This window comes from Pongo abelii, chromosome 8 (genome assembly GCF_028885655.2).
Source record: "Pongo abelii isolate AG06213 chromosome 8, NHGRI_mPonAbe1-v2.0_pri, whole genome shotgun sequence".
Taxonomy (NCBI): Eukaryota; Metazoa; Chordata; class Mammalia; order Primates; family Hominidae; genus Pongo; species Pongo abelii.
Genome location: NC_071993.2, coordinates 74,656,813 through 74,669,327, shown reverse-complemented (window position 1 = coordinate 74,669,327; position 12,515 = coordinate 74,656,813). Strand labels below are relative to the sequence as shown.

Here is a 12,515-nt window from a genome sequence, read left to right as displayed (position 1 = left end):
TGGCAAAGACAACTCCATGGATGACTGTCATCCACATAGTGTTGAGTGAAAGAACACAGATGCCAAAGAGCACACACGGTCTCATTTCCCTTTAGACACACCAGACAAACAGGCAGATGTAATTGAGGGTGATAGACGTCGGGGCGGCTGGCAGTTGCCCTTGGGCTGGGTGGTAGTGGTAGTGACTGCAGGGGCAGAAGGGGGCGTCTTACAGGTGTTTCTCCATCTCGTGTTTCTCCATCTGGGTGCTGGTTACATGGATAGCTGCAGCTTGTGAGAATCCAGTGAACTCTGCACTTAGGATGTGTGTACTTTTTGGGGTAAGCATAAGACACTTCAGTAAAAAGTAACATTATGATAGTCTGAATTGTTAGTCACTCCAGTGGGCTAGAGGCTGTGGAATTGCCCTCAGAGTTTCTGAAATTTTCAGAAAGCGTGGTGTCGGGCGGGGCGGGAAGGCCACTCCACCTGTTGGCTGGTGGAGATCTGTGACCTGTGTGTTGTGAAGGCATAGGTAGTTTTCTGTTCTTTTTCCATTTTTCTCAGTACCCAGATGTTGCATATTAGTCACCACTGAGAGGCCAGTTCTGTTTGAAGGCTTTGGATTGCTTCCTAAGAGCTGTACTTGCCCACAGGGTAGCTTTTGAAAAGTGACTCTTCTCTGCATTCACACACAGCATGGCTTTTCAGACAGGGCCACCAGGTCCCACGAGTACAAGCACTTTGTTTGGGTAGATGTATTCCTTTCTGTGTGTGTGGGAGGGAATGGTTTACATTTTTCTATGAAATGCTAAGCCTGCTTTGGGGCCCCCTGACTGCTCTCATGTTTCCTTCAGCTTTTTGATCATGTTGCTGAGTGCCTGGGAGATTTCATGGAGAAAAGGAAGATCAAGGACAAGAAGTTACCTGTGGGATTCACGTTTTCTTTTCCTTGTCAGCAATCCAAAATAGACGAGGTAAGGATGTTCTGGGATTATCAGGCTCTGCAGATGCCCCGGGCTGGAAAAGCTAACAAGCCCTTTTCTCCACAACGTTTCCCCTTTGTTAGCAGAATGGTTTGCATGTCTGGTATTTGCAGAAGTTAGTGCGGTATCATGATGTGGTGTTTACTGTTTCACTTACTTTAGTTATTTATGTATTTTTGGAGACAAATCATGGTATTTTTGGCCACCAGGTAGACAGAAGCTTTTATTAATCTTAAGCAAGCAAAGAAAAATAAAGTAGGTTTAATGATGGTGGAGAGAGGTGGGAAAGCTCTTTGCCAGAATTGCATGGTGTGATGTTTACCTGGAAACTGCCCTGGTTACTGCGAATATGCTCAGGGCCCTGTCCCTCAGGTGCCAGGGCTGCCTCTCCATAGTGGAGCTGGTCAGTGGCTCCAGCCCCAGGGATGCCCTTGGTGACCTCCGCGGTGACTTGTTTTACCCACCTTCCTGTTTGTCATCTATTTGTTTTTTCATTCATTCATTCATTCATTCAGCGAGGATGCACTCTGACCTACCATATGATAACACTGAACCTCAGCACTGCAGGAGTACAAAATAAATACATGCAGCCTTGTTCTTTTTTTACTTGGAGAGATAGAAACCACACACACCACAAACACAAACCATCCACGAATAAACTTCTAATAATACGAATTCTGGGGTTGGGTGCAGTGGTTCATGCCTGTAATCCCAGCACTTTGGGAGGCCGAAGCAGAAGGATCACTTAAGCCCAGGAGTTCAAGACCAGCCTGGGCAATCTGTACAAAATGTTAGCTGTGTGCGTTAGCATGTGCCTGTAGTCCCAGTGTTGTGGGAGAAGCTTGGGAGATTGAGGTTGCTGTGAGCCATGATTGTGCCACTGCACCCCAGCCTGGGGGACAGAGTGAGACCTTGTCTTTTTTTGTTTTTTTGAGACAGAGTCTCCCTCAGTCGCCCAGGCTGGAGTGCAATGGCACGATCTCGGCTCACTGCAACGTCCACCTCCCAGGTTCAAGCAATTCTTCTGCCTTAGCCTCCCCTAGTGCTGGGATTACAGGCGCCCACCACCATGTCCGGCTAATTTTTGTATTTTTGGCAGATACGGGGTTTCACCATCTTGGCCAGGCTGGTCTCAAACTCCTGACCTTAGGTGATCCGCCCGCCTCGGCCCCTCAAAGTGCTGGGATTACAGGCGTGAGCCACCGCACCCGGCCAGGCTCTGTTTTAATACATATTTCACAGGTAGTGCACATAATCTTCAAGCATCTCTATGAGTTAAGTGCTTATGATTCCCACTTTACAGCTGAGGAAACTGAGTCTCAGAGGGGCTAAGAACCTGTCCAAGGTCACCTAACCAGGAAGATCCCGTGCTCGTAACTGGTCTCAAGTTAGTAGCATTTGGGCTCAGGGCACCTTCCACACTTGCAGGGAGCACCCCTGGGTCCCTTTATGCCATTAGGGTAAGCACCCTTTCCTGGGCACTGCCTCCTGTGGCTGGACCCCTTACATCTGTAAAATTTGTGGAATCAACAAGAAGGGGCTTGAGAGCGCAGCAGGCCAAGATAAGCGCAGAGGTCTCCCCAGGGTCACAGGGCTTATTAATGGCAGGCCTTGGACCAGGGTCCCGGGCCCCACCTCCCATCCAGTGCTCCACCCACCTCCGACATGTCTAAATGCCTCCGAGATGTTCTGTCTGACCTGTTATGCTTTCAGGAAGCTGTGGCCGTATGTAGACTCTTGCTCTGGTTCTGGTATCTGAGAACGCCCCTCCAAGGTGTTCAGATCAGTTTGGCCTCCACTGTGTCCTTCCAAACCCTTTGGCAAGGCCTGTTGTCAGTACAAGTTTCCCTTGGCTTTTGAGAACTGAGACATGACAGTCACTCCCCCTTCCCTTGTGAGAGGTGGGCCTGGGATGAAGAGACTTTGGTGGACTGCGTTTCACCGTTGTTCGCATGTGCTCTCTGCAGTTATTAACTGAGTGCCATCCCTGTGCCGGGCATGGGCTAGGCCCTGGGAGAGAATGGCCAGAGTGTATTTATTTTGTATTCCTGCAGTGCTGAGGTTTAATGTTACCGTACAGTCGGTCCCATAACAGCAGATGTAGCCTGTTCCCCATGAAGGCGCAGCCTTCTAGGGACAGAAGTGTTGCAGGAGATGGGAGGGAATGACTTCCTGGGCACGAGAGCCTGCAGGGTGGAGCAGACATGCTCAAGAGGGGGCATTGTGAACAGAGAAGGAGCCAGAGGTGGGGGGGCATCCACCTGCCAGCCTTCACCCCCTCTGGAGAATGCTTCTTAGGCTGGGCCAGGGTACTTGCCGTGGCGCCAGTGGAGCACAGACCCTCAGTTTCCTGTCCAGAGGTCTGTGCATGTTACCCCTTAGGGCTGGCTGAGACCTTCAAGATTGTCCACTTCTAGATCAGCTCCCTGTTTCTAGAGGAGCACAGTGAACCTCAGAGGAGTGAAGGGAACTGCCCAGCAGGAAATGGGCAGAGAGTATGAAATGGGACCAGGTCTCCAGATTGCCAGCCCCACCTTTGTCCCACAACACCTGGTTCTCTGAGGCTTTGGAGGAGGAAGACGGCTGGTTGAGAGGAGGCAGACAGTGTCCAGGGCTTTTGCAGTTCCTGACTTAGCTTAGTTGCTGCTGAGCAAAGAACCACTAGTTCTCATCAAGGGCTGCCCTCCCTGGTGCATACTCCAGTCTGTGTGGCTCCCACCGTGAGCTGGGGCGGGGCCCATGTGCTCAGAATCCCATCCCTGAGCTACCTCTGCAGGCCTGCGGGGCCTGGACCATGAATCTTCCAACCCTGCTGCATTTATAGTGACTTGCCCCATTCAGAGTAAAACAGCCAAGTATAACAATTATTTTTCTGTTCTCGTATCTTTTTAGTTTTTTTTTTTTTAAGAAAACAAAAGCAATATGTAAAACTATCAAAATAAGATAAAATTATAGAATGTTTACCATTGGATGTTTCTCCGCTAATATGCAAAGTGAAATAGGATCATACTGTGTAAGTAGGGGAGTCACCACTTACAAATGGAGGTTAAGTCCCAAAGTTGGTGAAGAGGCACAAATCATGTGTAGTCCACATCATTCCCTAAATGTCTGGGACCTGGCTCTAAAAAGCTCAGCAGCCAAGAATTATCTTAGCATTTTGTTTCTTTTTCCAGTTTGGCTCTGGCTTTCTTTTCCCAGGGCTGTGGAAGCCGGGGTCTGGTTGGGAAGTGGGGAAGGGGGCCAGGGATTTCTCTTGCTCCCTTTTAAAATAGGTCTGGCTGCGCAGTTGGCATCCAGTACTGTCCACACATCCACTTGCTTTCTTCTGGAGTGAGCTGGATATTGTGAGCAGGTTTCTCCCCACCCTATCTTCGCCCCCAGAGAAGCCCATTGTGTGGATGATCGGGAGATGGAAATGAGTCTGGGCCCCTCCCCAAGCCCAGTGTGATCTGGGAGGAGCCACTTGGCCCCTATGGGCCTCTGCTTCATCCCTGTCCTGGAGCAATGCCCAGGGCCTTGGGGTGCTGGAGGCCTCCCTGCCCTCATCCAGCCCCATCCATTCTTCTTTGCAGGCCGTCTTGATCACCTGGACAAAGCGATTTAAAGCGAGCGGAGTGGAAGGAGCAGATGTGGTCAAGCTGCTTAACAAAGCCATCAAAAAGCGAGGGGTAATTTCTCCTGGGCCCTCTGCCTCAGCCATGCAGGGGTGTGGGGAGCAGGGCTGCATTCTAAAACAGACCAGTGCCCTTCCTGGGGGGCAGTAGTGCCAAAGCCTGAAGACCCAGGCAGGGGGAGAGTTGAGGGTTCACAGTGTGGAATGGTGGGGATGGGGATGGTGCAAAGCCCAGCTCTCGGAGGTGCTGCCTAGAGGACCCAGGCCTGGAGCAGGGGGTCACCTCCTGACAGGAGTGCTGGGCTATTCAGGGAGTGGGTGTCACGGATGCAGCCTGCTGTGCTTAGAACAAGGGCAGAGGAGCTCGCCTTATCGGGGACGTGGACCTCCTGTGGAGGTTTGCAGAGGAATGTAGCTCCATGAGTAAAATCCCCATTACCCAAAGACTCTGAAGCCAGGTAATTAAGGGAACTGTGAGGTTTTCATAATTTAATCACCATGCTCTGATCTAGTTAATTTGAGTACCAGCTGTAATGAAACCAGCACCACTCACAAAAGCAGGGGTTCTGAAAACGGGAGCACTTCTGCCAAGTGCTGTTAAGGTGCGTGATCTCTGCTCCCATGTGTGAGTGGACAATGACATTCCGTTATCTGTCCCCAGGACTATGATGCCAACATCGTAGCTGTGGTGAATGACACAGTGGGCACCATGATGACCTGTGGCTATGACGACCAGCATTGTGAAGTCGGCCTGATCATCGGTAACGTATTCACCTTTGCCCATCCATTTGTTCGGCCCATCTTTCCAGGCGGCTCTGCACCCTCCCCGTTGTGTGGTCATAGCTTCTGATCTCGTCCTGCCCAGGCACTGGCACCAATGCTTGCTACATGGAGGAACTGAGGCACATTGATCTGGTGGAAGGAGACGAGGGGAGGATGTGTATCAACACAGAATGGGGAGCCTTTGGAGACGATGGATCATTAGAAGACATCCGGACAGAGTTTGACAGGGAGATAGACCGGGGATCCCTCAACCCTGGAAAACAGCTGTGAGTCCTTGACTTTTGCTTCTAACCACATATGTGACTTAGGGGACATTTAATGAAAGATTTGGGATGGAAGATGAAAAGAGCATAAAGCCAAGTGATCACAAACAGAAAAGCCTGTCACATTTTTTTTTTTTGAGGCGGAGTCTTGCTCTGTCACCCAGGCTGGAGTGCAGTGGCTCAATCTCAGCTCACTGCAACCTCCACCTCCTGGGTTCAAGCGATTCTCCTGCCTTAGCCTCCAAGTAGCTGGGATTACAGGTATGCATCACTATGCCCAGCTAATTTTTGTATTTTTAGTAGAGACAGAGTTTCACCATGTTGGCCAGGCTGGTCTCAAACTCCTGACTTCAAGTGATCCGCCTGCCTCGCCTCCCAAATGCTGGGGTTACAGGTATGAGCCACCTAGTGCGGCCTAAAGCCCATCAAATTTGCATTATTTGTTGCTCCTTGTTTGGTGAGATGCACAGCTGTAGAGTCTGTAGCTGAAAAGCACCTTTAAAATAATCTTCTCTTTGTTTAATTACACTATGATTGTGTCCTTGTAAAACATCATGAAAATGAAAAGCACAGAAGCATTGATGCATCTTGGTGTGGGGCTCACAATGAACCCATCTGATGGGGAATGGGGCCAGAGTTGAGCAGGTACTGGTGGTCGGAGAAGGAGATCAAGAGGTGAATGGGAGCCCAGGAGCTCAGTAGCCCCTGAAAAAAAAAAAGTCCTCAAATTATCCCCTGCTGCACAAAAATTAATAAATATGAATGGTTCAAAAATGCTCCCCCAACAAAGCACAGAAAAGTTAGTGTAAATGTAAGGTTTAAAAAATATCTCTATGCTGTAGTCACGAGTGTTGCTGTTCATGGTAAGAGAGGCCACATGGTATGTGGGGCATCTAAGGGAGATGAATGTCCATTCATTCATCACATATTTATTGAGCACTTACTCTGTGCTGAGCTCTGTGCTAGGCTCTGAGGATCCAAAACAGCACCTTCCCTCCCAAGACTTACAATCTAGATGGAGAGGTAGGGCAGACATGCAAATATCTGTTGTGCAGAGGAGTCGGGGTAAGAAGAGTATGAGTCATATAGACGTTAGGGAGAACGGAGAAGCAACCTTTTTCAATGTCAAGCATGAATAGGCACATCAGAGTTGATAAAGAACATCAGACTTACAGGCAGGTTGTTTTTGGCTGTGGAAAGCTCCTGGCTACAGAAGTAAGAGTGATATTATTCAGGTTAGAGTGGGTATTGCTTTCTCTGAGCCACTTATTTCCTGAAGTGCCTGCTCACATTTCTCTGTGATGCTGGCATGCTGCTAGCTCTCTCTGATCTACCCAGCCTCCCAGCAGCCTTATCCCAGAGTTGGATACTGTCAACCTACAGGGAGATGTTCACTGACTCTGTAGACCTAATAGCCCTTATCCTGATGCTAGAGGGAAACAGGAGTTTACTAGCCATACTGAAATGCATCACCCAAAAGATCTCAATACTGCAGGCTGGACACTTGGCCTTTCCACCTGAATTAATGGATTTTCATCAATGGCGAGCTCCCCACCACTGGAGGCGGCAGCAGTGAATAAACTAGGTTTCTCAGTGAGGGAATTCCCAAGTTCTTACACCCAGAGTTGAACATCACCATTGCAGGCTGAGACTGTGGTACCAGCTTGGTGACAAGGGACCCCAGTTCCAAAGCTCTGACAGTCAAAGGTTTTTTTACCACACCCCACCACCACCCCGCCCAATCCATTGACCCCACTGGCATGAACTTATTACTGTGCCTATTTGTTTCACTGAATAGCCCTGAATGTGCTTGATGGCAGTGCTGCCTCAGGCACCTCTGGGGGTATTCTGTGACACATGGCATGTATACCCTATTGCATCTCTAAAGTTCTCAAATCTCCACATTCCCAAGTACATGTGACCCCAAAGGGTTTCAGATAAGAGGTTAGGTACCTGTAGTTACTATCAGTCACTTAATGAGAAGTCTCTCTTAGAAGTGCAGGTGGGGCATGCCACTTGTGGTAACTCAACAGGTAATGCCCAGGCCCTTATCCTTGGCCTTAGTTTGGGAACCCTGCATGGCTTGGGTGTAAACTTGGATCTCTCTGCTGTCCGTTGATGTTTGTCTGAATTTTTCCAAAAAGATGAACTGTATCCCAAGGCTAAACTGTAAACTGTGTTTACAGTTGGCTTGCAATAAATATTTTTGGGATGGATGGATGGATGGGTGGCTGATGATGGATGAGAGATGAGTGGGTGGCTAAATGGGGGTACAGATGAGAAAGTGAAAGGTTGGGGCAAAATCTCTTTTCTCGAATGTGTTTCTCAGTTGTATTAGTCTGTTTTCACACTGCCTATAAAGACATACCCGTAACTGGGCAATTTACAAAAGAAAGAGGTTTAATAAACTTACAGTTTCATGTAGCTGGGGAAGCCTCACAATCATAGCACAAGTCATGTCTTACATGGATGGCAGCAGGCAAAGAGAACTTGTGCAGGGAAACTCCTCTTTATAAAACCATCAGATCTCGTGAGACTTATTCACTATCACGAGAATAGCGTGGGAAAGACTTGTTTCCACGTTCAGTTATCTCCCACTGGGTCCCTCCCACTACAACATGGGAATTCAAGATGAGATTTGGGTGGGGACACAGCCAAACCATATCACTAGTTTACTGCATACTGTAGGCCAGGTCTCATTGAGAACAATTCCAAGGAAATGACAAATTCCCAAGTTGCATCACATATTCCTGGAAATAGGCTGTAGGCTAAAGAGTTTTTTTTGCCGAGCAAATTTTTGCTGTGACCCCAGGCTTCTATCTGAATCTTTGGATCTTCTCTATGTCTTTTTTCCATGGAATGCCTAGTTCTTGAAAGCCATTTTATCCTCTTTGTGGCAGGGAAAGATGTTTGCTCCATTTGACTGATGGGAAAATTATGGCCCTAGAATAGGACAGAGGTGACCCAAGACTTATTGTAGAGGTGTGGTCTGGTGTAGGTTTGGGGATTTTTGCCCTGTTTGAAGGTTTGAGGTTTTCAGAGTGAGCTTCCAGAATCTTTTCTCACTGGTAATCAGGGAGGATCTAGGGAAGTGATTTTTCATCTCTGAGTACACATTAGAGTTACATAGGGGTCTTTTAAAAAAAATACTGATGTCCAGGCATCCTCTCACTAATGATTCAGTTGGCCTGGGTTGCCCAGTCCTCTGTACTGTAAAAACTCCCTGGGCGATTCCAATTTTTAACCAGGGTTTTTTTGTTGTTGTTGTTTTGTTTTTCGAGACAGAGTCTTGCTCTGTCACCCAGGCTGCAGTGCAATGGCGCAATCTCAGCTTACTGCAACCTTTGCCTCCCAGGTTCTAAGTGATTCTCCTGCCTCAGCCTGCCGAGTAGCTGGGATTACAGGTGTGTGCCACCACGCCCAGATGATTTTGTATGTTTAGTAGAGATGGGGTTTCACCATGTTGGCCAGGCTGGTCTCGAACTCCTGACCTCAGGTGATCCACCTGCCTCGGCCCCCCAAAGTTCTGGGATTACAGACGTGAGCCATCGCGCCCAGCCATTAACCAGGTTTTAAAACCTCAGTGTGTTAGATTTGTGCAAAGGCTCTCAGTGCCCAAGTGGGCTCTAGACTACCAACAACTACTCATTCCATTTGCTTTGATTGGAGTTAGCATTTAACTGAGTACCTACTGTATACAGTGGACAGGGAGGACATTGTCATAATAGCTATGTGGCTCCTGCCTTCATTGGTAGTTACTGCATTTGGGAGGCAGCAGAGGAACCTGCTTTGAGTATTCAGGCCCCACCTTGCCCCAGAGCCAGAAGTTCTGTTTCTAAAAGGGATCAGTCTTTTGGCTTCCTTTGTCTCGTCCTTATATTCCAGGCCTTTGATATTCTTGCCACATGCTTGTCTTATACTGTGGAGTTAGCCCCACCTTTTATTTCATTTTTAATTCTCCTTCCCTTTTGTTTCCTTGAGTTTTTTTTTTTGAGACAGGGTATCACTCTGTTGCCCAGGCTGGAGTGCAGTGATGTGATCTTGGCTCACTGTAGCCTTAAACTACCAGGCTTAGGTGATCCTCCTGCCTCAGCCTCCTGAGTAGCTGGGACCACAGGCAGCAGTGCCAACCCTGGTTAATTTAAAAATTTTTTTGTAGATACTGGGTCTCCCTAAGTTGCCCAGCTGGTCTCGAACTCCTGGGCTCAGGTGATCCTCCTGCCTCAACCTCCTAAAGTGCTGGCATTACAGGTGTGAGCTACTGCACCCGGCCTGCTTGGGCTTCTTGCTCTTCTGCTCTTGCTCTGTGTTGTGTCTGGAATCTCTGGGATCTTGAATCCTTTTTCCCTGTGATTCCTTATCACATCCTTCAAAATGCAGAGCCCCCACCCCACACAACAACACAGCAACAGCAGTGACTGCAGCAGCAAATGCTGGTGGTTGGTGTTCAGGAGAGCTCTTTGGCCTGGATGGTGGTTGAGTAACTGTGCGCCTTCAAGTCAGCACCCAGATGCCTTTTCTTTTTGTGGTTCTGCTCCTTCATGGAATCTCTCGGCAGCTCCGGTCTTGGTTTGCTTGGCCATGGGCCTCTGTCTCTTTTCTTTCCTTGGGCTTCTAGCTGAAGCAGACCCAGGGTGCTGAGGGCTCCTCATTGTGTGCAGGTCCTTGCCCATGACTTCTCATGGTTGATGATGCTCCCCTCCCCGACCTCAGCCCTTCCTGGGCCCACCAGCAGGCAGAAGAATGGTTGGAACACTGCCGCGCTGCCTCTCACTGCCTGTCTGTGGTCGTAGGTGTCTGACTGCTGAGACACCTGGGCATTACTTGTTCAGTTATTACAAGAAAAAGGGCCTGGGTATTACCTGTTCAGTTATCACAGGTGGCATGCCCTGAGAGGCAGATCATGACTTGCTCAATTTCATTAATTTCACTTGAGCAGATGGGAAGCACGCTGTTGGAACAGGAGCCGGTCTCCATGAGCCTTGGTTTGAACAGAGAGAAGCTCGTGAGAGGTGCTATTTGCTTGTTCTGCTGCTCTAACAGGGCCTTTAGGGACTGGGAAAGGACAGACCCTGGCCATGGGCCTCTCTCTGGAAAAGGGGGTATCACTATCCATGTGTGTAATAGGCCATGTAGAAAAGGGAGCAGATTGTTCTGGGCATCTTTAGAAGGCAGAGTGAAAAGCAGCGGGCAGAGGGTGCCAGGAGGCTGATGTTAGCCCATCCTACGGGGAACGCCCTTTCTCTTGTCACACTGCCCAACAGGGAAGGCTGCCTAGGGAGGAGAACAGGCAGAGAGGCTGGGGCAGGGGTGGTCCTAGGTGGCTGCTAGCATGATAGTGACAGCTAACATTGAGTGACACTGTCCATGAGACAGGCAGAAGTGCACAGTGGTTAGGAGTGCAACCTCTAGTGTTAGATCTAACTGGATTCAAAATGTGGATTTGCCACTTGTTAGCCCTGTCCATGGGCAGTTATATAACCTTTCTGTGCCTCTGCTTCCTCATCCGTGAAATGGGGATAATGCTAATGTCTCCCTCCTAGGGTTGTAATGAGGATGAAATAAGTTAATACAGGTAAAGGGCTGGGAAAAGTGTCAGACACATAGGAAGGGCCACAGGCACTCATTATTAGCCAGATATTGTAGCACTGTCTGACCTATACTAACCCATATCCTCCATATAACCTTACAGGAAAGCAGTCAATATCTCATTGCACAGGTAGGGAGGCCAAGGTGAGTAGCTCAGTAGTGGTTCTGCCAGGGCTCCACCAGCGCTGAGATTCCTGTTCAGGGCTACACAGAGGCTGTTCCCACAGGAGCCTGGGGCGGCACCAGACTCAGAAGGGCGCTGTCCTGCCAGGGATCCTCTGCCTGGCTGCAACCAGGCGGTCCTGTCTGGTTCTGTCAGGAGCAGGAACAATGAGGACTGTATTTTTAAGGAGGCTCTGTGCCCTGTGCTGATGGGTGAGGGCCGGGTGCTCGGGTCTCAGAAGCATCCTTGGCTTCTGGGCGGCTCTGGTTGGAACAGATTGTTTTGCTGTGTCACAGTCAGCTGTGGGTGTGCCAGCTGGGCTCCTGCAGAGGAGCGGCGGGCTGCTCTGATGTGCGCCCACCTCTTCAATCTGCCCGGCTCAGGGGTTCCTCCTGGCCCCTCGTCAGCCAGGATGTGGGGGCTGAATCTGGCTCACATATGGCATCGAGCCCTGGTTCTTGCCAGCTCCCGGCTGGGCCTTCAGCAATGCGTGTTGGCTTCTTTCTCTACACCTGGCTGCCTCTCCCCTGCAGCATTGGGCTCATTCTGTGATTGGTCGGTGTTTGACCGGGGCTGGAGCAGTGGGGTGAGCCGATTGGCTGTCAGTATGCAGAGCCCAGCCCTGGAGTTTAGGGTAACATCAGTGGGGGAGGAGTGAGTTCCTCAAAGCAAATTCTTGATCCTTTTGGCTGGAGAAGGAGAAAATCATGCCAGGGAGGTGCCTAACAAATGTCCTGACAGCGGCCCCAGGGGGAGTGGCTGCCTTTCCCTCGGAGAAGCTGTTTACCCTTTCTGAGCTGTGAAATGGGGAGAATACTTCCTGGCCACCTCCTATCCACAGGGTTTGGGGTCTCCCATAGGAGTGGAGGTGAAAGTTCTTTGAAAAGTATAGCATACAAGCCAGGTGCTGTAGCTTGCATCTGGGAGGGTCGCTTGGGCCCATGAGTTCGAAACCAGCCTAGGCAGCATAAGGAGACTCCCCCTCTACAAAAAATTTTAAGAATTAGCTGGGCATGGTTGTCTAGCTACTCAGGGGGCTGAGGAGGGAGGATGGCTTGAGCCGAGGAGGTTGAGGCTGCAGAGAGTCGAGATTGTATCACTGCACTCTAGCCTGGGCGACAGTGAGACCCTGTCTCAAA

At 49.6% G+C, this 12,515-nt stretch overlaps 1 protein-coding gene across 13 annotated transcripts in view; it reads left to right on the top strand.

Moving 5' to 3' along the window:
- HK1 (hexokinase 1) overlaps positions 1-12,515 on the top strand; it is a 130,778-nt gene that overhangs the window by 92,054 nt on the left and 26,209 nt on the right. For all 13 annotated transcript variants that reach the window (XM_063727075.1, XM_054521467.2, XM_054521466.2 and 10 more), the window contains 4 exon segments: positions 837-956; positions 4,538-4,633; positions 5,240-5,339; positions 5,444-5,627. In XM_063727075.1, the coding sequence (XP_063583145.1) occupies positions 837-956; positions 4,538-4,633; positions 5,240-5,339; positions 5,444-5,627 (500 nt within the window).